At 56.5% G+C, this 27,928-nt stretch overlaps 1 protein-coding gene across 4 annotated transcripts; it reads right to left on the bottom strand.

Annotated features, from left to right (window-relative positions):
- Positions 1–245: 245 nt before the first annotated feature.
- On the bottom strand, positions 246–27,928 carry NR4A1 (nuclear receptor subfamily 4 group A member 1). Of its 4 annotated transcripts, none has more exons than XM_043506429.1 (8): positions 27,924–27,928; positions 15,703–15,785; positions 7,147–7,928; positions 5,693–5,822; positions 4,626–4,777; positions 3,071–3,273; positions 2,433–2,611; positions 246–1,492 (listed from the first exon to the last, which is right to left on the bottom strand). In XM_043506429.1, exons 3-8 carry the CDS (start codon positions 7,924–7,926, stop codon positions 1,236–1,238), a joined length of 1,701 nt encoding a protein of 566 aa, XP_043362364.1. In that variant the 5' UTR covers positions 7,927–7,928; positions 15,703–15,785; positions 27,924–27,928; the 3' UTR covers positions 246–1,235. The 4 variants fall into 4 exon arrangements, with proteins under 4 accessions (XP_043362364.1, XP_038235117.1, XP_043362363.1 ...); XM_038379189.2 differs by lacking the exon at positions 27,924–27,928 and adding an exon at positions 25,322–25,335 and having other exon boundaries at positions 15,653–15,785; XM_043506428.1 differs by lacking the exon at positions 27,924–27,928 and adding an exon at positions 25,322–25,329.

The following is a 27,928-nucleotide window of genomic DNA, read 5'->3' as shown; positions in this document are numbered from 1 at the left end:
GAAAGGAGCGGGACACCCCCAGCTGGCAGACATGCAATCCATCTGCCCCCCTGCAAGGCCTCATCCCCCTCCCGAAGAGAGACCAGCTTCCACCCTGAAGCAGGAGGTTCTGCATCCCAACGTTTGGTCTCATGAATTCTGTTCGTACAGGGCCCAGTGCAATGGGGCCGCAGCCCCAAACCAGCCAGTGGCTCTGCGCAATCCCCACTGCCAGCCGGAGCAGTACGGCACAAGTGGGAGAGAGGTACGGCTACCCGGATGTTTTTTATTTCAATATATTAAATATATATTAATCAGAAAAAAGTCACATATGGTAAATCCCAAAAAAATACACAAATATAAATGTTGATTTTTTGTTTTACATACAAGTTTATATACAGGAAAAGTCCAAAATGGGAGAGGAAGCCCTCCCAGGCACAGAAAGCCACATGGTTGTCAGCGGATAGAACAAAATAGGCGTCTCCCTCCCAGCGCCCCTTCTCGTCTCTCGCTGCCTCTGCAGTTCTCGGCTGTATTTACAAGGTTTAAACTCCATCTATTTACAGCTTGTCTTTTTACAAAGAGACATGTCTGCAGCGGACAGGTGTAAAGCATCCCATGCGCCACGCCCGTGGCACGTGTCCATCGCTCCCTGGGCACCGCTGCAAAAGCACAAGTGAGGCAAGAAGCTGCTGGGAGGGTCTGGAAACGGCTTAGTTCCGGCAGCTGGGGACAGAGGAGCCCGCTCCTGGCACGATCCCTGCCTGGCTGCAGGATGCAGTAGGCAGGCAGGGCAGGGCACTTGGAACAAACCCACCCCAGCGCATGTCTCAGGACCAGCTCCTCCTACCCAGCGTGGTGAAGCGCCAGCCGTTGCAAGCGGTGAGTACGAGCCGGGGCTGGCTGAGGGCACAGGGATATTGGGCATCTGAGTGCATCACCCAAAAGGCACATCGGGGTCCTCCACAGAGAACTGCATCGCAATCCAAGGGTTTGGGGTAAACAAGACGGGACGCAGAGTCCAAGTGCGGGTCAGCCACCAGGAGGTGTGAAGGGTTCTGCCCACTTCCGAGGAGTCCCTGCGATCCCAGCTGGCAGTGGGGCTTGCCCCCCACCCGGTCTCTGGAAATACTCCGTTGATCGCCCCTCCCCCTCCACGCACAGGGGAGACGTGTCCATCAAAACTCCCCTTTTACAAAAAGTGAGCAAGCTCCCCGTGGCAGGGGCCTCACGGGTCCCGGGGGGCTGCACCCCCCTCAGAAGGGCAACGTGTCCATGAAGATTTTGTCCACGATGGGAGGTGGTGGCACCAGGTCCTCCAGCTTCAGGTAGAAGATGCGCTGCAGGCCCTGTGTGCAGAGGGTACGCAGCTCCGGCAGCTTGCCCAGCAGCTTGGACAGGCAGTTGGGGCGGGTCTGCTCGCTCGCAGTGGACGTCACGTGGTCCTTCAGGCAGCTGACGATTTGGTTCTGGAGATCCTCCACTTTCTTGGGATCCTTCAGCCCGTGGCGGTCTGGGAAGGAGGAGAGGAGCAGTCACTCCCAGCCCAGCCTAGATCCCAGCGCCCAGGTGCTGTGTGCACAGCTGGGCCATGGCAAAGCAGGCTCACACTCCTGCTACCTCCTCCTGAACTGCTCCCCAATCCCTGGTCTGTCTCATCCACCCCGAAGAGCAGACAATCTCTGCATTCTGCACCCTTTAACACAAAACCCTCTGAGCAGCAAGGCATTCTGGGAACTGTAGTTCTCAGCGGGTCCCTGGGAATTAGAGGCTATGGCAAGGCATGCTGGGAAAAGGGAAGGAGTATATACAGGCTCCAGGGCCCCAGTATGCCTTGCTGATTGAGCCGGGTTGTGGTCTGCTGGACGCCTGGTGTAAAGAGACAAGGAGATCCTGACGGAGCCTCAGCCCCCACCCCCCGCCTGCAGCCTCTGGGGCTGCTGGGATCCAAACAGGCCTAACTGTCCAGGCCTGCCTAGAGATTTGGGGTGCCCCACCCCAAGATCTTCCTGGGGCCTGGTTCTTGGAGGGGGGTGCTCAGCACATTCTGGAAATCAGGCCCCTCTAAGGAGTCTCATGCTGTGCCAAAATCAGGAGTCACTCCTGAAAGTTAATAATGGTCAGAGCGACTTCCTCCCCTGGAGGAGCAGAGTGGGGGATCGGAGAGCTGGAGGAAGCCAGTGGCTGGAGGAAACCAGCTCACGTAGGGTTCCTGAGCCTTCTCCCACAGCACAAACCTGCTGCTCTGCGGAGACCCTGGTCACAGCTTGCAGAAGGCTCTCCGAACGTTACCGCCCGCACCTGCGTGTGCAGTGCAATAACCCCCTGGCCCAATGCCACAGAGGGAGCTGGTGTCCGGGCCGGGATCAGACCCTCTGGCTCCCAGTCCAGTGGCCAGACCTGCCCATCCCTCCCCCAGCAGCCGCGTGGCAGGAAGGTGCAAATCGCCCCACCTGTGATGATGACGAGAGCCGCGAGGCAGGAGAAGGAGGGGACGTCGATGCTCATGCGGTGCAGGCTCTGGGAGAACTCGAGGATGGAGTCGATCCACTCCCCGAAGCCCCGCACACACTGCATGCGGTGAAGCACCACCCCGTTGCAAAAGATCAGCTTGCCTTCCTCTGGCTTCGACCTGCAAGAGATAGGGCAGAGCCACAAGTGGTCAGGAGAGAAGGGAGGGCAGGCCAGGGGCTCTGCTGGCAGCAGAGTGGGGCAGGGGCTAAGGGTGTGGGGTCAGAGCAGAAACCAGAGTTGTAACAGAGGGAGCATGAGCAGAAGGGAGCACCGGTGATGACAGCCAGGATCCTGGCCTGGTTAGCCAGGCACTCGGGGCCCTATGCTGCAGGTCTGACATTCATACACTCTGGCACCACAGGACAAATGGAGCTGGGCTGTCCGAGTGGAGGGATGACTGGAGCCACAGCCTCCTTTGAAACTCTAACGGCAGATGGTTTTGCCCAAAGTCCTGATCTCTGTGCCCTAGCCCACTGACCCCGGCTGCCACATCACCATCCCGTATCTCATCTTGGTGTCCAGCGGCCGCCTGGCTCTGGATGGGGCTGGGTGGGTTATGAAGCAGAGCAGGAGTTACCTGTAGGCCAGCCGGAGAATAAAGAGCTCCAGGAATGCAGATTCCAGGAGCAGGTCCTGATCCTCCTTGGGGAGCTCCTGGAACCCTTGGATCTTCTCAGCCCACTTGCGGATCACGTCCATGGAGCCGGTGAGCAGGTCGTAGAACTGCTGCACATCCACACAGTCCTCCTTCTCGAACTGGTAGGAGAGAGACTCCTGGAACTGCCGAGCACACGAGGAGGGGCGGGATTAGCGTCCCACAGGCCGGGCCTCGGTTTACGCACTACAAGTCCCATGAGAGTGGCCGGGGCTGCGTCTCTCAAAGCCATTGTGCGCTCTCCAGGTTAACGAATGAGCAGCAGAGAGACAGGAACCCGCACCCATCTGGGCCTGGGCGTTTTCTGCTGCCTAACACTGGCAACAGAACTCTTGGGTTCTCGTTTGGGCTGCAGGAAGGAGTCTGCCTAGTGGTTAAAGGGAGGAGGGGGCTGGGAGTCAGGACTCCTGGGTTCTCTGCTACTGGCTTACTCTGGGCAATTTGTTGCACTGCTGTGCCTCAGTTTCCCCCAAGTAAAATGGGGATAGCCCCTAACTTGCTGGGGCATTGAGAGGGTTAATTGTTTACTGTTTCTGAAGGTCACAGAGCTCCCTGGATGAAAGGAGCTGGATTGGTCCCTGAGCCTCCAGGCCAGGCAGCATTTCACTGCCGAGGTAGAACCCAAAGCTCCAGCTGCTGGATACATTCCACGATAGGCTCAGAAACAAGGTTGGTGGGATTCGGTTGTGCAGACAAATCCATCTGGGTGCAGAATGCAGGGCAGAGAACCCAGAAGTCCTGACTCTCAGCCCCCTTTAGCCACTAGACAACACAACTGCCCTAAAGAGAACCCAGGAGTCCTGCAGCCAGGACTTGGTGCTAGATACAGTGCATGCCTGGGGGAAGCTGACTGGGTCAGGTAAGCCTGAGCGTGTGGTCAGCACACACTGCCCTATGAGCACTGTGCACTTAGACAGCTGCTTTCCTCCGAGAGCCTGAGAGATCTCCCAAGCCACAGGAAGCCCTGTAATGAGGCAGGGCATGGCTGGCCCCCTGGGACAAGCCAGGCACAGACAGGAGGTAGCACAGCCTGGAACAGAACCTCTGAATCCTGCCTCTTGGTTCTCTGCTCCAACTCACTCCCCCTTCCTAGGGCTGGGGAATGAACCCAGGAGTCCTGCCTCTTAACTCTTTAACCACTGGATAACACTGCCTTCCCAGAGCTGGAGAGAGAACCTCGTGTGCCGCGCACAGTAGCCAGCAGACAATGCTGCCCCATTCGTACAGCACTGAGCGTGCGGCCTTTTGTAGATGGCAAGGGCTCCAGGATCCCTTCTCTAACTGCCCGCAGGCCCTAGGGCTACGCCCTCCCAAACTCCACTGAGCATGTGGGCTGCACACAGTTCCCTTCTTAGGCAGCGGCTGCCGCTCCTAGCATCTCAGCCAGGGCTGGGGGGTGGCAGGGAGCCAGCCCTCGGCAGCACCCTTGCTCCAGGAGCCCCAGGACCCTGAATCCCTGCCTGGGAGCAGCAGGTACCTTGGAATAGTCCAGCTTGGTGGCACTGGGTACGGAATCGATGTGTGCCCTGACGAGCGACGTGATGAGGCTGATGGGGGAAGTGCCCTGAGCCTGCTTGGGTTTGGACGGGAGCCGACCTCTGCGCCCCTTCAGGCTGTCCGTTCGGACCACTGGGGAGAGAGAAAAGGGGGCTGGACGTTACCATCTGAGTGCAGGGCTTGGCCCTTTGCAATGGACAGCCTGTCATGGCTCTAAGCAGCCCCCTGACCCCACAGATGAGTTGCCCCAGCACATCAAGCATTGGCAAAAGCAATGCTACCGAACTGCCACCGGACCAGAGCGAGCAGCATTCAGAGAAAATGGAACACTGCGGGGTGGGGGGAGGGAGAGACTCAGCGGGGTGGGGGCAGCTCCACATCCCATCCCAGGTTGGTTTGGGCTGCAAAAACACACAGGGAATGGCATGCACAAACAGATCCATGCACACGGCTGGGGATTGGCTGCAGGCGCACACAGGAGCTGGGGGCAGGGCTGGAGAAATCACAACATTTTGGCCCCAGAACGTTGGGAAATCTGGGGAGATTGGATGGTTCTGGGGATGCGTGCACCCACTTGGGTCCAAGTCTCGCAAGAACAGCTCTTGTGTTCCTTGCGAGATTCCAGCCACGTCTTCCCCCCACCCTATCCTGTTCTGGATCCAGCCTGGAACCACAGCCATGGAACGGCAAGCGAGCATTTGAGAGTGATGCTACATGGTGGGAGCTGCCAGAAAGCAGCAGCATGAGACTGGGCCTGGAGGAGTGCAAGTCAATACACCTGGGGACAAAGGAGCAGCCAGGTGTACTGGCAACGGGAACTGGGCAGCAGCAGAGCTGGCGCGGGGATAGCAGGGAGCGGTGCCGAAAGCAGGGTTCAGCTGCCAGGAACACACGGGACTTGTTATGGGGGCTGCTGGGCTGGACACAGCCAGATGCTGCGGTGCTCTCCGGCCTGCGCTGTTGGAGTCCCCGCCCCGGGATTTGCCCCAAGCCCTGGCCTAGCCAGGGCCAGCCTGGCAGGGGGACACCACGTGTCGAGCTCTGTACCTTCTTTGACCATGCCCACGGCGAGGCACTTCTGGAAACGACAGAACTGGCACCGGTTCCGCCGCCTCTTGTCCACAGGGCAGTCTTTGTTGGCCAGGCAGATGTACTTGGCGTTCTTCTGCACCGTGCGCTGCAGGGAGCAGGAGAAACAAGGGAGTGCATCAGCCTCCGGCGAAGCGGGAGCGCGAGATCCCGGGTGCCCAGGGCCGGGCCCGGATGGAACAAAAGCTCTTCTGTCCTCCTGGTATTTTTATAGCAGCATCCCCGCCCCACGGTGCCCAGTTTCACATCCGAGGGGCTGTGTTCCCAGGACACGAGAGGGGGAGGGGAACACGTCGCTCTCCCGGGGGGGTGCCTGGACAGCTAGCCGCACCTGCACGCTTCCATCTGCAGGCAGGGATCAGGGGAGACTCAACTGCCTGCTCTTGGGCTGAGTGGTCACCCCTCCAGGCCCCGATTCCCCTGTCCCGCCCCCAACCCCAGGACTCGGCGCCACCCTTCCTACACCAGACACGGCTTCTCCCCCCTCAGAGCCAGCGCTGCCCAACACAGGGGCTGCAGCTGCTCCCCAAAGGGGCCCGGGTCTCAGCACAACCCAAGGCCTCCCTGAGGCACCTGGTTCTGGGCCAGAGTCACTAGCTGCTTTGGAGACCCTGGGCCACGAGGCTCATCCCCCAGCCCCGCCCCCTATGCACATGGGTCCCGATTCAGCAAGCCACTCCACCCCCCACCCCCGCCAGCACGTGCTTAACGGGCTGAATCAGGGCCCACGGGCGGGAGGGGAAAGGTAGGGAAACCACCAGAGCCACCAAGATCTTCCCACGTGGCTGGTGGTTCTGGGCCTGCGCACAGAGGCCAGTGCTCTGCATAACGGGGGCCTTGGCGATGGCTCTCTGCACGACATGCTGCCGCCCCCCACCCCCCCACATAGATGCCGTGTTGAGGAGAGGTGCCAGAGTCTCATCTCCACTAGCTCCCGCACCTTGCCTGCAGCACCCAGGTCAGCCCCAGCTCCTGACCCTCTGAACTGCTGGCCTGGGGAGACAGGCTGTGTGTCATCCGTGCCCTGTGCCACCCAGGAGCCAGCCCACAGGCTCTGCCCAGCCCTTGCTCACCGGCGAGTGGGTCATTGCCCACAGCTGCACACACGCCAAGCCCGGTCAAGGGCGCACAGGGGCTTGACCCATGCTGAGTGGCCAAGAGGAGACCCACAGACGACTTCACTCAGCACATCCATCGGGGCTCCCTCAGGGACCCCACCCACATCCCAGAATCCCCAGCATTGTCTGCCAAGGATTCTGGGGCCAGACTGGGAGCAAGATCGGCCACGCGCTGCGGGTGAAGTGGGGAGGTTCTGGGCCTGCCTGCTGGCGAGAAAGGCCGTTGGCTCTGTGGGTTCCTAGACACTGCCCTGGGTCTCCCCCAGCCCCAAGTCCCCACCCCCAGCCCCGTACCTTGAAAAAGCCCTTGCAGCCCTCGCAGGTGCGGACGCCGTAATGCTGGCAGGAGGCGTTGTCTCCGCAAACGGCACAGCGCCCCTCGTTGGCACCGGGGCTACGCGTCTTGGCCGGCGACAGGGAGCCATCCATCAAGCCAGGGCTCTCCAGGTGTGGGGAGGTCTGGCCCAGGGACAGGCCAGAGAAGCCCACCGGGGAGCTCTGGGAGAGCGCGAAGACCTCGGCAGCTGGTGGCACCTTGAGGGGGCTCTGGGGGACCCCGGGGCTGGGAGCCGAGGGGCCGAAGAAGAAGGCTGGCTGAGTAGAGCTGCTTTTCGGCTGCTCCGCCCAGGGCCTCATGCCCTCAAAGTTCTGAGTGGGCGAGTAGGGCCCGAAGGAGCTCTCCCACGCTGGGACCTGTGGGGTCTGGAAGCCTGGGGTGGACGGGGACGGGATGGAGCAGGGGCTGCCATAATAGTCCGAGCCACTCGAAGACATGGTCTCATCCAGCTGGCTGCTGAAGGAGCCGGGGTAGCAGCCATACACCTGGAAGTCCTCGAGTTTGAAGGAGGCGGGTTGGCTGGAGGCTGGGATCTGGTACAAGAACGTATCGAACTCCCCACTGTAGTTATCCATGAAGGTGTTGAAGCTGGGCAGGGAGGTGGTGGCTGCGATCTCGGTGTTGACTAGGTCCATCGTGAACTTGCTGAGCTCTGGAGTCAGGAAGTCTGCCGGGTAGCGCTCACAGGGCCCTCCGCTCTGAGGCAAGGTCCCATGCTGCATTTGGATACAGGGCATCTCTGAGCAAGGGAGCAAAGGAAAAGGCAGAAGACTTAACAATGGGCTGGAATCGCACCCACTCACCAGGCCACAGCTCCCCATTCATTGTGCAGAGTGCTTGCGCGGGGCACCAGCTCAGATGAGCAGCATGTGCCATGCGGCAGATGGGATCTAGCCTTTCCCACAGGCTCCAGGGAAATGTCTTTGATCAGGGGGTAGAGCAATCCATGGATAAGGCACTGGACTAGGAACCAGGAGACCTGTCTTCTATTCCCAGCGGCTCTCAAGCTTTCCAGACTACTGTACCCCTATCAAGAGTCTGATTTGTCTTGCGTGCCCCCAATTTTCACCTCACTTAAAAACGACTTGCTTACAAAATCAGACATAAAAATATAGAAGTGTCACAGCCACACCGTTACTGAACAATTGTGACTCATTTTTACCATAGAATTATAAAATAAATCAATTGGAATATAAATACTGTACTTACGTTTCAGTGTACAGGATACAGAGCAGTATAAACAAGTCACTGTATCAGAGTAGCAGCCATGTTAGTCTGTATTCGCAAAAAGAAAAGGAGGACTTGTGGCACCTTAGAGACTAACAAATTTATTTGAGCATAAGCTTTCGTGAGCTACAGCTCACTTCATCGGATGATCTGACGAAGCGAGCTGTAGCTCACGAAAGCTTATGCTCAAATAAATTTGTTAGTCTTTAAGGTGCCACAAGTCCTCCTTTTCTTTTTGCGAAGTCACTGTATGAAACTGTAGTTTGTCCTGACTTCGCTAGGGCTTTTTATATAGCCTGTTGTAAAACTAGGCAAATACCTAGATGAGTTGATGTACCCCCTGGAAGACCTCTGCGTACCTCCAGGGTATGTTTCCCTGGTTGAGAACCACTGCCTTGGGCAAGTTATCTCCCCTCCCATGCCTGTTTACCCTGTGAGCTCTTTGGGGAAGGGCCTGTTCTCCAGCACCTACCCAGTCCCTCCTGTAATCTACATCATAACAGAGCAATAGGCCTAAAATCACAGGGGTGGCACTTTAGCAACACTTGCTGTACAATAACTAACTGCCCTGATCTCAAGAGGGGCTGAGCATAAAGGGAGCTGGCTGAGTCCCAGTGCAATTCTGGACTGGCCAGATCACAATGCGGAGAAAAATTCTATCCTCGATAGGCATGAGCTGGTCCCCCTGCCCTTCCCCCTGGGGGGCCCTAAGCCAAGGGCTGGCTGAACCACGGAGGCCGAGCTCCCCTCTGCTCCCCGAAGTTGGTGCCTTGGCCGAGCACAGCATGGGGCTTGCTGCTGCATGAACTCGGGAACTGCAGGTCCCGTGGGACAGCCATATGCACCAAAACCAGGCGCTTTGGGGTAAAAGCCCACCAAGGTAAATTTCACCAAGCTCAACCAAAATCCACCTGCTTGCTGACGTCTACATTGCTAGAAGCATCAGTCCAAGGTGGGGGCTTGATTCTGTCTCAGTGGTGTAAATCAGGACTAACTCCACCCACATCAATGGCGTTGCATGAGCCCCTGGGGGGGCTCCAGGAACCGAGGTGTAAGGGCAACCCCCACCTTGGCCCCAGCGATCCGACAAGTGAATGGGGACAGGAATTCACCGAAGGAAGCAGTGAGCCTGGTATGTGAGAAGGAATCAAGGACATGGCTGTTCTGACAAGCTTGTATCTCACACTGGCCTGTCATCAGCCAGCTCCTTCGCAGCCATGGAGCAGTGTAAATTAAGGCTGTCAACACTGCACTCAGGGTGTTTGGAACCGAGCTAAAGAACTGGCTAGTGTTGGAGACGGGTCTGAAGGCAAAGTCACATGGTGGAGCGGAGGCCTCGTGATCATCCGAGGAAAGGTCATTCTGAGCTGGCCTCATTGGGCAGAAAGGCAATCACCTGAAACGCTGTCCCCACAAACGGAGGGAATCATAGAGCTGCCAACAGGCCCTGGGCTGGCCCTGCCTCGCCACCCCAGGGGCTTGGTGGGGAAGGTTTGCTGGGCCAAAATGTTGGACTCCAAACCTCCTGGGTGGGAGTGTCAGGTGCAGAGTTTTGATCCTAATTCAAGAACCAAACATACAGCCCGGACCAGACTCCCGGATCACCCGGCTCCCGGTTAGGAAGCTAAGTTCCCCCCAGGCCCTATACACAGACTTGCCTGAGCTCTTTGGACACTCCTGCCTCCCAAACTCCATAACGGAGCGCATCTCTGCTGCATTCCCTCCCGCCGGCAGCCAGCAAAGGGAGCGTCTGACTTCCACTTGCACCAAATGAGGCCACTTCGGATGCCTCTCTGTGCCATGCTGACTTCAACAGGCCAAGCAGGGCTGAGCTGGCAGCTCTGTAAAATGTCAGGGCTGTGATCGGATGGCAGACGCAGAGCGGTGCCTCCCAGACACATAGCTCGCAGCAGATGAGCAGAGTCCTGGCAGCCCTGGCACAGCACAGACAGAGCAAGAGCCAGGCCCTGCCCCAAAGGCAGGCAAGACAGACAGAGAGGGGAAGGGACTTGCGCAGGGCCATGCCATAGGATACCCAGGCGTCCGGCACCCCAGCCCAGCAGATCCTGTGTCTGCACTCGTTCGAAAGCCCAGCAGGCCTGGCTGTAGGTGTGTGGCCATTCTGCCCTTCCTGCCAGCTGCCCCATTGCCACACCATGGCAAGGGCTCACTCAGGAGAGTCCCTGCAAACCTGATTTTCCAGGCCCATCCCAGAGCCCCCCAACTGACCTGCTCCCCTCACTGGGCAGAGTTTTGTGCCCGTCTCCGGGCACCTGAAGGAGCTGCTGGCCAGCAGAAGGACCAGCAGGCTGGCTCAGTGCATGCTGGGCTCAGGGCATGGTGCCCCACCAGGCTGGTTCCATGTTACCACCCTCTCCCTCCCAGGGTGACCAAAAGACACCTCTGTTGGCTTGGCATGCCCCCAGCCACAGCCCCTGCCCTGGTCTCCTGCTCCACAGGCTTGGTTGCCCTTTGCACTCTGCATGTGGCCCTTTCACACCCACAAGCAAGCTGCCATTTTCCAGGTGGGAAGAAAGGCTGAAAATTGCTGATGAGCACTTAGCGTTTTGCATCTGGACCCATGCAGCCCCCCCACCTCCCCAGGAGCCAGCTTGCTCTTAGTTCTCATACTGAATCTGCAGCGGGAGAGGTGGTGTTTGATAACTGGTGGCGCAAAACTAGTAACTGACCCGTGCCACTTTGCCAGTTTGCTTTGCTTTCTGACACATGCCGGCCTCCCTCTCTCAACCTGGGGAGTAGCAGGGCTGGAACAGCAGACAGGGCCATATAGAGGAGAGACGTAACCAGAGTCCCCGGTCAAGCTGAAAGCCAAGACAGAAGTAACCCTTGCAGCAAGATGATAATGTAATTCATATCGCAGACCTTTAAAGGTCATCTTCTGATGGGCCGAGAAGCAGTTCTTAATGGCCTGTAAAGGACGGCGGAATGTGGAGACATAAGAATTCCCAGCAGCGCTGACACGGTTGCACCATCAGAACAAGGTTACAATGTTCTTATGGGGCCAGCTGCTCCTTATTCAGGCAAAACTCCCATCGGCTTTGACAACAGACTTCAGGACTTAGCCCGGTTATTTAAAAAGATCGATCCACATACAGCTAACAGCATCAGCGGGCCACTGTCCTCAGCCACAAGTCATACAGAAAGCCAAACTCGCGTCCCACGTAGCTCAACAGAGATGGATTTGCTCCAGTTTAACGACATTCTCTGCTCAGTGGCCCAGGCTGGCATCCCCATAGCTGCAAGGAAGAGCTGGCCTGGCAGGTCAGGCTCCGACCTAGCGCTCTGGAGATCTAGGTTTATTTCCCACATCTCCCTTGGGACTCTCTGGTTCTGGTTTCCCCAGATGAAGAATTGGGATAATAATAAAACTTTATTCTGAGTAGAAGCTTTTTGGGGCAGGGAATCTCTCTTTCTATGTTTGTGCCGCACCCGGTCCAGTAGGCCCCAAACCTCAGCTAGGTTCTACAGCTGCTGGTGGAATACAAATAAATAATGAACACAAATGAAAAAAAAAGGGCTCATCGGGGACTTTTCCTGGCAAAGGGAGACACAGTCAATCATTTCACAAGGGACAAAGCAGTAAAATTGCCTCATTAGCCAAACAAAGTACTCGCACAATCTCCCGTCCCCACCGTGATGTGCAGCCCAGCTATTCTGGGTTCCTAACCAGAGGCTTGGCTCTCAGTAGTTAACAACTTGCTGGGATTTACAGTAGCCAAAGCCGGCCACAGATCCGCTCAGCCCATCCTTAATAGTGTCTCCAGAGAAGATCTGACGTTTTGAAGCGCAAAAGGCCAGGTCTTTGGCTCACGTACGTCACTCTGGCACCACAGAAGTCCCTGCAAGGTTGATTTACAGCAGCTGAGGATCTGGCCCTGGTGTCCGAGGGCAAAGAGCCCAGCTGCCCTCTCTCTTTGGTAGAAGAGCTGTGCCAGCTAAAAGCACAGGGAATACATGTGCGCAGGGTGCTCAAATCAGTAACAATGGACACCGACGTCTTTCCTCTAGTCCTAGTGTTCTGATCAGTATTTTCTACCATTATGGATGACAGACATTACATAGACACACTATGCACCCGGCCAGAGCAGTCACTACGCTGCGTAACAGACCCATTCAGAACTCATGAGCAGCAACAGAGCAAAAACTCAGGGCACCTGTGCTCCATACAGCCAAGCTCCAGCTGCCCGAGCCATCAGCTGTTTTCAGTATAGGGCTTATGACACACAGTTGGGTCATTCTAATTCTAACCAGCAGAGGGACCCCCCTGCTCACACACTATTTACTACCATCTACACCTGTTCCTCACCTCCGCTCTGCCATCGCAGTAGTCACATCAACAGAAAGAATTTCATTAGCTTATTGTTTCTATAGCAACCCAACAACACTAGACACCACTGAGCCTTTATGATGTTGGGGTTTTTTTAAATGCAAATTGCTTTGAGTTTAAATCACCACCACCAAGGACAAAATAACCTCAGCCCGCCCCGACCGAGCCTCCTCGCAAGGCTTGTCAATATTCTCTCTCCCCTTCATAGGGGGACCAGGCAGCAAGCATGAAAAATTGGGTCAGGTAGTGGGGGGCAATAGGCGCCTATGTAAGACAAAGCCCCCAGTATTGGGACTGTCCTTATATAATCAGGTCATCTGGTCACCCGACCCCTTCACAGCTTGTAGTTTAAAAATTTGCAAGGAAATGGTCAACAGGAACAGCTGATTTTCTGGACGATTAAAGCTTACTCTGGATTTCACAGGCGCTGCTTGGTTATTCAAATTTATTTTTCCTTCCTCATTTTAAAATTCTCCTTAGAGAGACTGATACACAGATTGTTTTAAAACAATATAAAAATCCCTTAGATGTGCCCCCTGCAGTCTGCCATATCGTACTTCAAAAATGACCATCCACTATGGACTTGTGCACTTGGTTGCACCGATGTACATGTACATATGAAGCAACACGACTGAAGTCGCTCTGGATTTCCAGCAGTGTAAATGAGAGCGGAATCGGTTCCCCTCTCTCAAACTACTCTACTAGGATTCTAATCTGTAGCCTGATCCAGGGAGGTGCTGCAAATAATGGCTCATGACCAGGCCTGTTAATTTTTGATACGAGTATCTATAAGGTGCTCCTTCCTGTGGTATCCAGAAACATGGATTACCCCCTGCGATCGGATACTGTTGCACGGGCGTGACAGCACCATGCTCACAGGTCTTTAACCAAAGCACAAGAGCGCCGCGCCTCCCCTCCCCCCGGGTGGCAATAAATTGGCTTTGCCAGCCTTTCAGCAAGTTAGAAATGAACGGAGCCTGGGTGGTGAATCTGGTTGCCAGGTGTCTGAAGGCAAAGCTGCGTCTGTTTCTTGGGTCCAGAAACTGCATTCCCCCGCAGCAGCAGGATCCAGGCTCAGCAACCATATAGAAGGGAGCAAGGTGGGGCCTTTCCTGATTCGCTCCCCTGCACCGTGCTGGTGCCAAGTTGTTTTGCAAGTCAAAATTCAGAGGGATTTTATTTTTATTTAAAAAAAAAAGAAAAGAAAAGAAAAAAAACCCCAAACAGCTGCTCTGTTCAGAGGCTAGGCCAGCCACGCAGCAGAAAGTCCACTCCAAGTTTGCCGTTCTATAGCAGCTCTGCTCACAGGTCAAAGGAGGGTCCCCATTTGCATCCAGAATCATCAACACAAAATATGTGCAAAACCAATTAACTGATCATTTGCTTAAAGCAAGGGGTTCTCAGACTTCATTACACCATGACCCCCTTCTGACAGCAAAAACTGCTACACAACCCCAGGAGACCAAGTACCAGGGGGCAGCTGTGTTAGTCTGTATTCACAAAAACAACGAGGAGTATGATGGCACCTTAAAGGTTAACAGATTTATTCGGGCAGGAGGGGAGACCTGAGCCCGCTTGAGCTCTGCTGCCCCTGGCAGAGGGGCCAGGGACAAAGCCGGAGCCCCACCTTTCTTGGTGGGGGGAGGGAGCAAAGCCAAAGCCTGTAACCTGAGTGCCCGCCCCCAGGCTGAAGCCCTTGGGCTTTGGCCCCAGGCAGCGGGGCTCAGACTGTCAGCCCTTGGCAACCCCATTAAAATGGGGTCCCGACCTAAAGTTCTGAGAACCGCTGAATTAAAGTACCCTCCTGGATGCCTTGCTAAAGGCAGGGGATTTCAGAGGTGTGTGTTTATGTTGCAGTGTCAAATGATAGTAGAAAGATTAGTTGCAACTTATTACATTTAAAACAGCCTGAAAAAAGTGTGGGGTTTGTCTTAACCTGGGAGCAGCAGCTTTGCTAAAACAATGCTAAAAGTGAGCCCCTCAGAGACTCAACTCCATTTAAAACCTTTTTGATTGGGCCAAGTCCACGATCCCTTGCAACACCCCCCTTTACACTTTAAGCACTGCACTTAAAACAGCAAAACAAGGAACTCGAGCGCCAGCCTGCCAAGGTGACTAGGGAAGGAGGACAGAGCTCTGGATGGAGGCAAGGTGGTAATTTGCAGAGGGGCTTTAGAGAGCCGGTGGAAAGCTCCCATTACTTTGCCATATGCCCACAGCAATCCTGCCCCACTGTCACTTCTCGCACAGGCCTGGCACACAGTCGTCCCTCAGTGTAACGCACAGTATCAAACCTGATCCGCCAACTCAAGGGCCCCCCCACCTCCCTCCAAATAAAAGGGACACAGCTGCTTTTAAAGAGCAAAGAGCCACAGCATAGACACTATCCCTGCAGCCGCCATGCCCCCAGCACAATGTCAGTCAAGACTAGAAAAATAAAACCACTGGAAACACACCCCGCTCACCTGCGAGCACTGCCCCACCTCCCAGGTCGGGTTCCTGCAACTTTACACTCCAAAAAAAACAATGCCAATGCAGCCTTTAAAGGTGCCCAGTTCAGTGGAAATGAACAAGCCCTGCCCCCCCCCGCACCTCTGGCCTCCATCCCACCTTGCACAGGAGAGAGCAACACCCCCTCGTGCAATATAACCCAGAGACCCCCCCCTTTCCACCGCCCATCCATACGCTGCCCCACTGCTCCCCACCTGCCAGGTGACCCCCCCCCAGTCCAGCCCCGCGGCTCCCCACCTGCCAGGTGACCCCCGCCCATTCCAGCGACGCCTGCCCCGCGGCTCCCCACCTGCCAGGTGACCCCCCCCCATTCCAGCGACGCCTGCCCCGCGGCTCCCCACCTGCCAGGTGACCCCCCTCCCAGCCCGCGCTCCCACCTGGTAGAACCACTCTCCGGAGCGCTCCGGGGGCCGCGTAATCCACCTACCCGGGGCAAGGGGACCTCTGCCCAGGTCCCGGGCGGCGAGCTGCACTGGAGGCGCCCGGCGGCCGGACGGGCTCGGAGCGGCACTGGGGCTCCCAGCCCTGCGCAGGGAGATCCTCTTAAGCCCTCTGTGACGCACGGCCCGGGGGCGGGGCCAGAGGAGGGGGGACCCTTTGACGCAAGGCCGGCTGCAGCCGTGGCCATACAAGGCGCGAAGGGGCGGCATTTTCCGGTCCCCGCAGGGCGGGGGGGAGGGGCGGGCTGGAATGTCTGGGCGGGTGACGCACACGGGGTTCCATTGACGCAGGCCTTAGAATTGTTTGATCTATAAATAGCCCGACGCTGCCCCTTGCTAAAAATAGACCCCCTGGGCAGGGAGGGGGAGGGGCGCGGAGCCAGGAATAGAAAGAGCCAAAGTGGGGGCAGCCAGGAGGAATAAAAACAGAAGGGGGGATGGAGGGGGCAGGAATTCACCGGTGGAAACATTTAAGTGGACGGGGGGGGGGGATTTAGTGTCAAAACAAAGGCAGTCCGGGGGCTAACTGTCACCAGGGGTGTATTTTTAAAAGCTACTTTGGGTTACGGTGACCAGACAGTAAGTGTAAAAAATAGGGACAGGGTGTGTGTGTGGGGGTGTAATAGGAGCCTATATAAGAAAAAGACCCCAAAATCGGGCTGTCCCTATAAAATCGGGGCATCTGGTCACCCTACTTTGGGCCAGGGCCTAATTTGTAAGGAAAGAGGGGCCCAGCCCAAGCAATTGTTTTACATTCATAACTGATGCAGCAGGGCCAGAGGTGCAGGGCTCAGCCCTGGCACAAATTAAATCCTGCTTTATGTTCTGTTGCTGGGGAGGGGGGGCCCTGCTTGTTGAGTGCCCTACAGAAAGGCAGGGAGGCGAGGGGATTCGAGAATTGCCTTGTTTGATTGCAAAATTACTTACACACACAGTTCTAGGGCTGCCTCCAGGTATACAAAACTGGCACTCTTAAGAACTGCCTTTATTTTTTTTAACCCTTATGTGGGGTGCTTCCTATACTTTGAATGAACATTTATTGCAAATATCACTCAATGTTTATGGTCCTGCAACCATTTCTGCAGAGGCTGAAAGTAAGCACGTGGCCATTAACTTCAAAAGGATTTACCCTTTCTTAAATTTAAGCCTGTGCATTAGTGCAGGACTGGGGCCTGAACGGGTTGATCTTTACATAGCAAGTTTTTAAGCTCACCCGGGGTTGTGCTCTCTCTCTCTCTCTCACACACACACACACACACAGAGTTTTACTGCCCCCTTCCATAAAACACACCCAGAATATTTTACAAAACTGGGATCTCTTTACACTTACTGCCCTCCGCCTTAAAAAAAAGTCACCTAGAACATTTTGCAAAACCGGGGTAATTTCCAGTTTCCCGCCCCTCTGAAATGCAACTGAGATATTCTGCCAACCTGGGCTCACTCCTCGTTGCTTTTGGCTCGCTAGTGCTGCCCATCACGGTACGGAGCGCGTCGGAGACGTTCTCCGAAGCGGGGCCCATCTTTTCTGTTAAATGTGCGGACGCTGCCTCGCCGGAGAGCGCCGGGTCGGGGCTCTGCAGGGGCTTCCCCCATGCAGGGTCCGTCATCTACAGCGGCGCTCGCTTTAGCCCGGCAGCAGGGCTGTCAGTACCCGCGCAGAGGGCAACTCCAGCGGCGGAGAATTCCCGGTTCCTTCCCTCCGGGCGAGGATTCCGCAGCCCCGGGCTCAGCGCCCGGCGTCGGAAAGCCCCGTGGAAACCCTGCGAGTTCACGCAAAGGCGGGAGCGGAACCAGGGCGGCGGGTTACGGAGGAGTCCGAAAAACTAGCTCAGCTTGGAGCACGTGGCCTCCCGCACCTCTCGCTTCCCAGGGGGAATGGGCGAGTCCTTCTCCCCCCCTCTCAAGTCCCCCAGGGACCACGGCCCCGGCTGCTCTGAGAGCCCAGCCCCCGAGACACCCCAGAGCCCCTCCTCTGCCATCGCGGGGAGGAGACTCCCCTCATACCAGGATCCTGTGCAGCCGTCTTCCGCAGGCAGCACGCTCCCTTCTGGGCTGGCCCCAGCCCTGGTGTCTCCACCCTCCTCGGGTTGTCCCCATGCCCTTTTCTCTACCCCCAGCCCCGGCTTTGTGGGGTAGGCAGGGCACCAGAGTCCACCCCTCCTGTGGGCTGTTCCCTCGCCTTGCCTCTAGCTTGCTTGGGTGGCAGCTCCCTTCCCACGCTAGGCAGACTAGACTCCTATGATGCTACTGGTGACAAATGGTTCCTGGCCATCGCCTTCTGCTGGATAAAGAAAAGGAGGACTTGTGGCACCTTAGAGACTAACCAATTTATTTGAGCATAAGCTTTCCTGAGCTACAGCTCACTTCAAATAAATTGGTTAGTCTCTAAGCTGCCACAAATCCTCCTTTTCTTTTTGCGAATACAGACTAACACGGTGGCTACTCTGAAACCTGTCATTCTGCTGGACAGAATCAGAACTGCTTCCGGGTTATCATTCACCCCACACTGCAAAGGGCTAAGGGGGATTCTCCCTCATGCTGCATGCAAGGGAGCTGGGCTTTCCAGAAAAGGAGGAGCCAAGTTCTGTGCAGGCTGCCATCCTGAAATGTCAAGAGGCTGGGGTGTGCAGCAAAGCAAAGGCCTTGGTGAAAGGGGAACAGATCCCAACTCCCTTTCCTGTAACCTGAGACGCACAACAAGGAGAAAATATTAATCCAATACGGTAGGGCTCTGGGAGCTTGGACATAAAAACAACTACGCCCCTGAGAGCAAAACCAAGAGCAGGGTTTGGTTTCCTCGGCCCCAGGGGTTAAATCCAGTGATGTGCCATTGAGAGCAGAAAGCAAACACAAAATTCAACAGAAAGACAGCGCAGCCTGGCTCTGGGGCCAGATGAGCCAGAGCAGTCACCCTCGGCTGCATGGCCCTGGTCCAAGTCACTGTTTCAGCCACCGGGGGGGTAATTGTTGGGAGAACCAGAACCCTAGCTCCTGGCCTGCTTTGGGGAGTCTGGATCTGGGTTCAGATAGCCCTGCTGGTGCAGAACCACTTCTTACTGTTACAGTCTTGTGTTCGAAGAGCGCCCAACGGCTGCAGTTAGCAGTGAGGCCTCTATTGTGCAAACACGGACACCCCCTTTAAAATTTAGCTCCAGATCCAAACCAGCTTTGCATGCGGAGGTCAGTCTCTACAGCCCAGTCAAAAGGTGCCATTATTCACTTTAACCACAGCAGCTACATTCCCAGAGTCCCCCAGGTCACAGGGGTCTGCATACTCAGACACTAACCAGCCTGATCCCGCTGGGTGAGCCTGTGATAAACCCACCCCTCAGGGACAGGCCTGGTTTCATTTTCACAGGAGTTTTGGGGCCCACAAGCCAAGAAATTTCAGGGGTCCAAAACCGTCTGCTCTTTTAGAGAATCCCAGCCCCCAGTCAGTTCTACACACAAACCTGTCCCCATTTATTAGAGGTGCATTTAAAAGTCAGTTTAGTTTAGTTAAACCGGTGCAAAGCCCAGTGTGGATGCTCTTATTTCGATTTAAACCCAGTTCATACTGGTAAACGTCAATGTAAGTTAAACCGACACAGGTAAAGCAACATAAGAGCATCCACATAGTGGTTTGCACCGGTTCAGCTACACTGGTTTGCAGCTTCAGTGTGTAGACAAGGCCAGGATGCAGAATCACTTCTAGGAGGAGGTTTTTCCAGGCATGCTTTGAATTACCAAATGCCCTCAGATCTCACTGCCCTTGCAGAAATCACACTGCACCATGCAGGATCAATCCCTCTAAAATCTACCCCCTTGGGGTCCCTCTTCTCTGCCCGAGCACCTCTCACTGTGTGGCCCATCCCCAGTTTGCTAAGGCAGCACCAGTCCAGCAGACAGAAAGGAGAATTTCACAGATTGGTAAATTAGCTGCTGGAAAGATTTATGCATTTTCCTATTGTTAAAATATTTTTAGCCTAAGCTCTGGATTTGTTTAAATGCTCACGTTTATAAAAGCAACTGCGTAAGGAGATGCGTTTTTATTACATGTTTGTGCTAAGTTCCTGGCTGGCCTCCCAGGGCGGCTGGGCTGGGGAATGTGTCTGTGGGCTGGATTGCTGGGTGATCCTTCCAGCAGTTCCAATCCACTGGCTCAGGAGGGCCCTACACTGGATAAATAAATCGTATTCTTGGTAAATAAGGAAAAGGCAAAATGAGGAACAGAGCGCAGGGTGGGGGGAAAATGGAGAAGCCTCTAATATACAAGCTGCTAAATATACATCCAGGGTTAGAGGTTGCATGGCTTTAAGTGTGGGTGGAATTTAACCCTTAGCAAGTAAATAGGTCACGGCGTTTATTTTGTCTGCCGAGGAACCGTGTGTGTCCAAGCCAGACGTTTCCACTGTGCTGCGGGGCTTCTGACAGAGATACCACTCTGAGCACTTGCTACGGAGGAGAGGAAGGGTGGAGCAGCGGTTAAGGCATTAACCTAGGACTCAGGAGACTGCTGTTCGGTTCCCACTTCTGCCACAGACTCTTGGGCAAATCACTGAGTCTCTATGACGCAGGAGAATGGAGGCGTAACAGAACGCAGCCACCGCTGGGGTGGATTGAGGGCAACAATTTAATACAGGAAAAATGCAACATGCAGGGAGGGATTTAAAGAGGCAGAATTTAATTAGAAAAGTTGGAATTTGGCCAGGACAGCAGCAGGGTTCATTCCCAGGAATACATAAGACCAGTCAGACTGGGTCAGACCAATGGTTGATCTAGCCCAGTATCCTGTGTCAGAGGGAATTAACAGGGCAATCAGCAAGTGATCCACCCAGTTATCCAGTCGCAGCTTCTGGCAGTCAGAGGGTTAGGGACACTCAAAGAAGGGGGCTCTGTCCCCGACCCCCTTGGCTAATAGCTGTCAATGGACCTATCCTCCAGGAACTTGATTTCCTCTTTGAACTCAGTGATACTTTTGACCTTTACAACATCCCCTGGCAATGAGTTCCACAGGCTTACTGTGCTTTATGTGAAGAAATACTTCCTTCTGTTAGTTTAAACCAGAGGAGTATTCATTTCGTTGGGTGACTCCTGGTTCTTGTGGCATGCAAAGGGGTAAATAACACTTCCCTAGTCACTTTCCCCACGTTATGCTTGATTTTATCGACCTTTATCACATCTCGCCTCAGTCGTCTCTTTTCTAAGATGACCTGCCCCTGTCTTTTTAACCTCGCCTCCTATGGAAGCTGTTCCAGACCCTTCTGCACTTTTCCGAATTCTATCTTTTTTGAGATGGGGGGCCCAGAATCTCTAATGATTGTCTGAATAGGACTTAGGGTAACTGAACTGAGCAACTCTCTTCGCCTCACCATTCCTCAGTTTTCCCTGTATCTAAAATGGGGTCATTACTTACCTGTTTCACGGGGGAGAAGATGGGATTTGAAGACTTACTAGCTAATCATAAGAGGCTTTGCAATTCTCAGATGACAGAAATCCACCACAGAAATGTGATGTATCCAAGTATCAGGCTCCAAAGAACCGAAGCTTGGTGAGTCTGACTGTCGGGGGATGTTCCCAAGAGGATGCTTTGCTTCACGATGTATGTGTCTGAAACCTGAGCACTAACATCTGGGTGGCTAACAGGGACTCTGAACTCTTCACTGTCAGGGCATCAGTTCAAAGGTGGCCTAGGATTTGAAGGCATGGTGGCCTGATGGCCGTCTGGTGCCTTCTGGCAAACGGGCTGGTCTCATGGAGTTAGATGGAGTCTAGTGACACAGGGAGGCGATGTTGTCAAACAATAAGCCGGGATCAGGTTCATGTCTTCAGAAATGGTCACTAATTTCAGGTGCCTTGAGACACCTTAAGGAGGTCTGGCACCCAAAAGTAACGGACTCTAAAATCTGTGCCACTAGCCCCCTGGCCCATTCTGCCACAGACTTGCCAGACGCCCTTGGGCAAGTTACTTCCCGGTGCCTTCGTCTCTCCACCTGTGGGGAACAGCTAACAACACCCACCCGATTAAAGCACTTGGCAACCCCTGGATGGAAAGGCGAGCACATTGGTGCCAAGTCCTGTCCCTACTGCCATGGACAGCTGGGGCACAGGAGTGGTCTTGCTGCTAAGAGATGCCAAGGACTATGGCGCAGGGAATCCAAACTCCCCTGGCTTCTGGAAATGCAGGAGAGGCCGATCGATGGCACAGAGGGATGGCCTCTGAGGTCAGGCCAGGAGGCTCCTGTCTCTGGGACCAGCAGCTGCACAGGGTGATGCACACGAGCTTTTTGCGATAACCTGTCCCCAGGGAAAGCTGCGTATCCAGGAAGCTCGTCTGCAGTACAGGAAGCATGGGGCAAAGAGAGGGGGCCAGTCCCAGCGGCTGCCTCTCTTACCCCTTTGGACCAGCACAAAAGTCTGAAGTGCCGTTTGCAGACTGTGGTTCCTGGAGTGAATGGGCCCATGCAGGCAGGGTGAACAGCTGCCGGCCTGGTTCCGATTCACCCACAGAAGCCACAGAGCAAGGAAGGCAAGCCAGCAGAGGGACACCGCCAACGGGCGTACCGTGACACCGCGTCAGATTTCCTGGCCCACTTTCACATGCTACCCAGCGTGTGCCAGGCAAGCAGCGGGTCAGGGAGTTCACTCACGTCGCTGCTTCTTCGAGCAAGCTGGGGAGTGTCAGTGCAGCAGCCAAGCGCACTTCCCGCCTGGTCAGGAATAATCTGTGAATGATGCATCGGGGGTCCCAGCGGGGTTTCCTCTGAGCAAGAGGGACCCTGGCTGGGGAAATGGAAACATTCGTGTCTGCTGGCAGCAGCCCCAGAGTTGCCCTGCCTCCACCAGAGAAACCAAGGGAAAGATGATCTTGAAAGTGTGTTCATTTCGCACCATCCTCACCATCGTGCAGATGAATGAGAGTAAGGGAGAGAGCTGATTGGCTGACCCGCAGGGGCTCTCGCACTGGCCCCAGGTTTGGGGAGCCCAGCTGCCAGAGGGTGCTGAGCTCCCATTGACTTCACCTGGAGCTGCGGGTGCTCAGTACCTCTGAGAATCAGGCCTATGGAGTCCAAAGCTGGGCAGCGCCCGTTAGCACCTTCAGAAGACGGAGGCCCTGCCTGGCTGCATGTGGGTATGGAACTCCCGTTCCCCGAGACAGCTAAAGCCTCCCAGCTTCTCCCCCTCCCAGGTCAGTTCCCTTGGGCGCGGCTCCCTCCACTTGTCTCCTTAGCCTGCCGCCAAGCCAGCACCTCACCTGCGGGCTGCACACTCTGCAGGGGAGCAGCAGGTTCTGGCTCTCCACTCCTCAGAGTCCCCAGCAGGAGCGGGTGGGGAGCCCACCGTGCACCTGAGTAGCCTTTCGGTCCAGTTCCCAATCACTAGGTGCATCACGCTAGCCTCGAGAGGCCGCTGCGGGAGACCTGGGCCTGGTGGGGCCAGACGCTGCACTACACAACACACCAAACGGTCCCTGCCCCTAGGCGCTCACAGGTCAGGTCGATACACACCATCACCACCCTGGTTTACAGCTGGGGGTCTGCGAGATGAAGGGGTTTGCCCAAGGAAGTGGGGAGCAGGGCCAGGAGCTGAACCTAGCACAGCACGAGCACTGGACTCTCAGAGCCTCTCTCAGGCATGACCCGAGGCTGCTTGTGTGGGAGCTTTGCGTGCTGGGTCTCCTGCCCCTGCTGCAGAACGGCACCTTGAACAGCCGCGACCACTTACAGGACAGCGAGAACCCAGTACTAACACCCGTCATGGGCACAGGAAGAGGAAGATTTCAGCCAGCTTGGAGCTAAATCATTGCTGGGGGGGGGGGGTGTCTCTCAAGGCTGGCAGCAGAAGATACAAGCCAGCCTGAATTCCCCATATTGCAGGTGGGCCTGGGACAAGTTGGCTGCTGGGTTTATTCTTAACCGGTTTAGAAGCTTCTCTCTCTCTTTTGGTCAGCGGTTTGTGCTCCCTGGGATGGCCAAATGCAGCAGGATGGGCTGGGTGGATGCCTGGCAAGCGAGGCAGCTGCCCCTGCCGGTCTCCCGTCTCTGCAACATCACTGCTGTCATGCACAGACCCCAGAGACCCACATCTTGGGAACCCCCCTCCCCCCAGTGTCTTCAACAAGCTGGAGACTGCAGCTGGCCGACAGTGCCCTCAGCCCAGCCAAGTGGGTCTGCAGGACCTGGACTCTGGATTCTATCTCCAGCTCTAGGAGGGGAGCGGGGTCCAGTGGTTAGAGCAAGAAGCCTGCAAGCCAGGCATGCCTTCACCCCAAGCCCATCGTTCTGCTTCACATTCTCCCCCATTTCACAGGTGGTGAAACTGAGGCAGGGAGCAGCAACATGGCTCCCCCAGAGTGAAGGGTTTCACCAGCAGAACCCAGAACAGAACCAGCTCCCTGCCTGAACCACTGGCTCCAGCCCCTCTGCAAGGTATCTGCCCTCCCCTCCCCAGCCTTGTGCATCTGCACCGCAGGTGCCAGAGGCACCTGTGGTGGCTGCTCCGATTGCCAAGAACCAGGACACACAAGAGCCCTGTCCACTGCAGCTACAGCAGGCAAGGAGCGAACCCAGCAACAAGCCGGGCTTGATACCCGCAGGTCATGCACCAGCTAAGCGGGCAGGGTGTCATGGCTCAGGGGGCCTCTGTCCCCCTGGAGAAGCCCCCGGGACACACATGGTGCAGGCGAAGGTGCAGCGAGGGCAGTGGAGGGCCACCTGGCGCGCTGCCATCCTGGGTGTGGCGAGGAAGCCAGGCTCAGCAGCACAGCTGGTTCCAATCACCAGGGGCTTGGCCCGGAAGTGGCTGGGAGCGGGAGCTTGGCAGAGGCATGGATGGGGCCCACGGGGCGTTGTCCGGCAGCCGCACACCGACATGGGGAGTCCTCCCCGGCACTGGACGTCAGCGCTCTGGTGGTGCATGCTCGCGTCAGCCGGCGGCTGGCCTTACAAGAACTTGCCAACTACCATATATAGGCACAACGGTTCGGGGGGGGGGGGGGACTGTGTGCTCTGTGCTGGCTCAGGACATGGTGGTGGGCAGGGTCTTTGGTGGGATCCAAAAGTGACAACCCTCCCCCACACACACCTGGGAAGTCTCATGCTCCACTGTAATCAGACTGCAGAGAGAAGAGATTAACAGCTCCCCCTAGAATGCAGCATTTCCATTCCCTTCCCCCCCACAGAACTAGGGATAGAACCCAGGAGTCCGAGCCCCCCCCCCACGGCTATCCCCTCCCAGAACTAGGGATAGAACCCAGGAGTCCGAGCCCCCCCCCCCCCCCACGGCTATCCCCTCCCAGAACTAGGGATAGAACCCAGGAGTCCGAGCCCCCCCCCCCCCGGCTATCCCCTCCCAGAACTAGGGATAGAACCCAGGAGTCCGAGCCCCCGGTCACCCCTGCCGCTCTAACCACTAGGCCCCACTCATTTGCATTCTGTACTACAGGAGTCCAGGAGCTGGCAGGCACAAAGCTCTTGAAAAACCAAGTCACTATTCAGGCAGGGGGCAACCTCCCCCCTTTGTGGGATCCGCCCATGGCAGGGAGGGTCCCCAGAGCGCGCTGCACCCCAGTTTGACCAGAGAGACTTTGCCTGCAAAGGGCCGCAGTCTCTCTCTGTGGCAGAACACAGGGCACACGTCTGGCCTGCGCGAGGGTACCTTGGAAGGGGCACACCACCCAGATCCCCGATGCCAGGATCTGTTCCCTGGGCAGCGCCCAGACTGACCCAGGAAGCCTGCGTAGGACGTCGCTTTGGCGGGTCCATCCGGGGGCGCTGGAGCAGATTTGAGCAGGGGCAGGGCTGAGAGCCACGGACCCAAACTGCAAAGCCCAGGGCCACTGCTGCACCCCCAGCCCCACAGCGCTGATCCCCTCCAGACGCTGCCGTGTACTGAACTCCAAAGCCACCATCCCCTCCCCTGCGCTCCCAGGGGAGGAGAGGCTGCTGCTGTCGCATGGCAGAGAAGGGTCACGGGATTCCCGGCTCGGGCTGAGCTGCTCTCCACTGGCAAGGCACCCCCACCCAACCCCTCACTTCCAGTGCCCCACTGCAGGGTGGGAGGTGAAGCGCTGGTGCCCCTCCTTAGCCCTGCCCCTCTGCTCCCCATAGCCATGGCTCTGCCGCGTAACCCCCTCGCACGCGCAGCGCTAGAGATGGGGTGGAGAGAATGGGGAGCTGCCACCTCCCCTGCCCCTCCCTAGGGACAAGCACAGTGGGCAGGCAGCAGCTACTGGGACCTTCGGCTGTTCCTCCCCTGCCCTGAAGTCTCATGGGGGGTGGATCTGGCTTCTGCTCAGAGCCGTGGGTCTTCCCGGACACTGACACCAATGCAGCCGGCTGGAGCCCGCTTCTCTCTCCTTGGCGCTCAGCTCTGCCTAGCGAGACCCCGCGCACAGGATGCGGCCAGGCCCCCCGTGCAGGCGGGAGGGGAGCGCGGAGCCGGCGCCTTCGGCTGCAAGTGATGGTACCGGCACAGCACTGCTGAGAAGCATCTGACAGGCTGTGGTGGGCAAGGCGAATACACCCAGCCACGGAGCCAGCAGCCGCACACAGTAGGGACGGGCCAAAGGGTGCCCGGGAGCAATGCTCTGAAAACACACAGCTGCTTGTCTAACAGCCTAGCGACCGACAGCTCCCGCCTCTGGGACCCAAGGGCCCGATCCTGCCGCCCTGTAATGGTGGATACCAGCCTGCACCAACGACACCGCTGACATTCGGGGCTGGGAGTCAGGTCCCAGCCTGGCTGGACCCGACAGGATCGGAACACGTTGGCAGGGCTGCAAATGCGTCCCCGCAACTGCTACGGCCCCCGGGGGTCTGAGCAGACTGTGGCCCGGTTCAAGGCCTCTGCTCAGCCCAGCTCCTGCAGGGCAGAACTGTCAGAGGAGTGACCGACCGGCTCCCCCCGTGCCTGTGTAGATGCTCCAAGCCCCTTGTCCTAAACCCACTCGCCGCTGAGGCTCCAACAGCGGAGCTAACTAATTCCTGCAGCCCCCACTGGGCAGTGAGCGTTCCCCCCACTGCACAGACTGGGGCAAGGACAGGCAGTGACTTGGCCAAGGCTAGGCAGTGAGACAACAGCAGAGGTGGCAAGAGAACCCTGGGGTCCCAGTGCTGGGCTCCCCGTGAACTCAACCACCAGCCAATACGCAGCAGGGCTGCTCCGTGAGGGATGATCCGAACCCAGGCCCCTCCCATGTAAGGCCTGCCAGAGGCCAGCTTTTCGTGCAGGGCAGTTGTGGGTTTCCTAGCCGCCCTGGTAGGAAGCCCATGGACCGCTCATGTTACAATGCTAATGACAACACATATCTCCTGTGCCTTGGGTCAAGCTTCCCCATTTCACTGATGGGAAACAGGTACAAAGAAGTCAAGTAACTTGCTCAGGATCATGCAGCCAGTCAGCGGCCGGGCCCAGGGATAGAACCCAGGAGTCCTGACTCCCAGCTCCCTCCAATGCAATTGCTAGACGCTTACTGGGTGGTCGCTGGCCTGCTGATCTGGCTGGGAGGCAGGTGAGACATGGCTCATGCCAGGTGTACCTGGGCCAGCACTTTGTAAACCCCCCCATTTTCTTTTTGCTTCACGTGGAACAATCCCAGGGCCTGGTGTAGCTGCTGGAACCCAGCTGAGCTGGCCAGCAGTACAGTTCGTCTACGCCAGCAGTTCTCCCCCCGCGGGCCGCCTCTGACCTAGTCAGCGCACAGCTGCAGCCCAGGTGACATCCTCTGGGCCATACAGGCAGCATATAGATTGTGTAGATGCAGCCCATGTAACACAGACAGCTGCATATGCGGCCCACAAAGGTACAGGGGTTAAGAACCACTGGTCCAGGGCTGGTCTACACTGAGGCTTTTTACACTGATACAGCTGCACTGGTGCAAGCCCCGAGGAGTGCAACGTGCTGCACCGGTGTGAAAAGGGGCTTGGAAACCAGCCCTCAGCCCCTGTGCTGGGGTTTGGTGCTTTGTAAATCACTGCCCCTGTTGCCTCCTGCCGGTGCACAGAAGGTCCGTATGAGGATGTGTATCCTGTTTCATGCCTTGTAACACTGGCTGGGCTTGCCACGTACTAATCTGCCTGGCTGGCAGTGAGCAGCAGCCGTGAAATCCAGGGTCTCTGCCCTCATAATGCAGGTACATTTCTGGCACTCAGAGCCTAATCAGGTGTGGAGAGGCCCAAGGGGCCTGGGGGAGTCCACAACTCCCCTTTTAGCCTGAGATGGCTGGCACGAGGA

The sequence above is a fragment of the Dermochelys coriacea genome, chromosome 20 (genome assembly GCF_009764565.3).
Source record: "Dermochelys coriacea isolate rDerCor1 chromosome 20, rDerCor1.pri.v4, whole genome shotgun sequence".
NCBI lineage: Eukaryota > Metazoa > Chordata > Testudines > Dermochelyidae > Dermochelys > Dermochelys coriacea.
The sequence above is the reverse complement of the archived record's forward strand: the minus strand, read 5'-3'. Positions and strand labels throughout refer to the sequence as shown.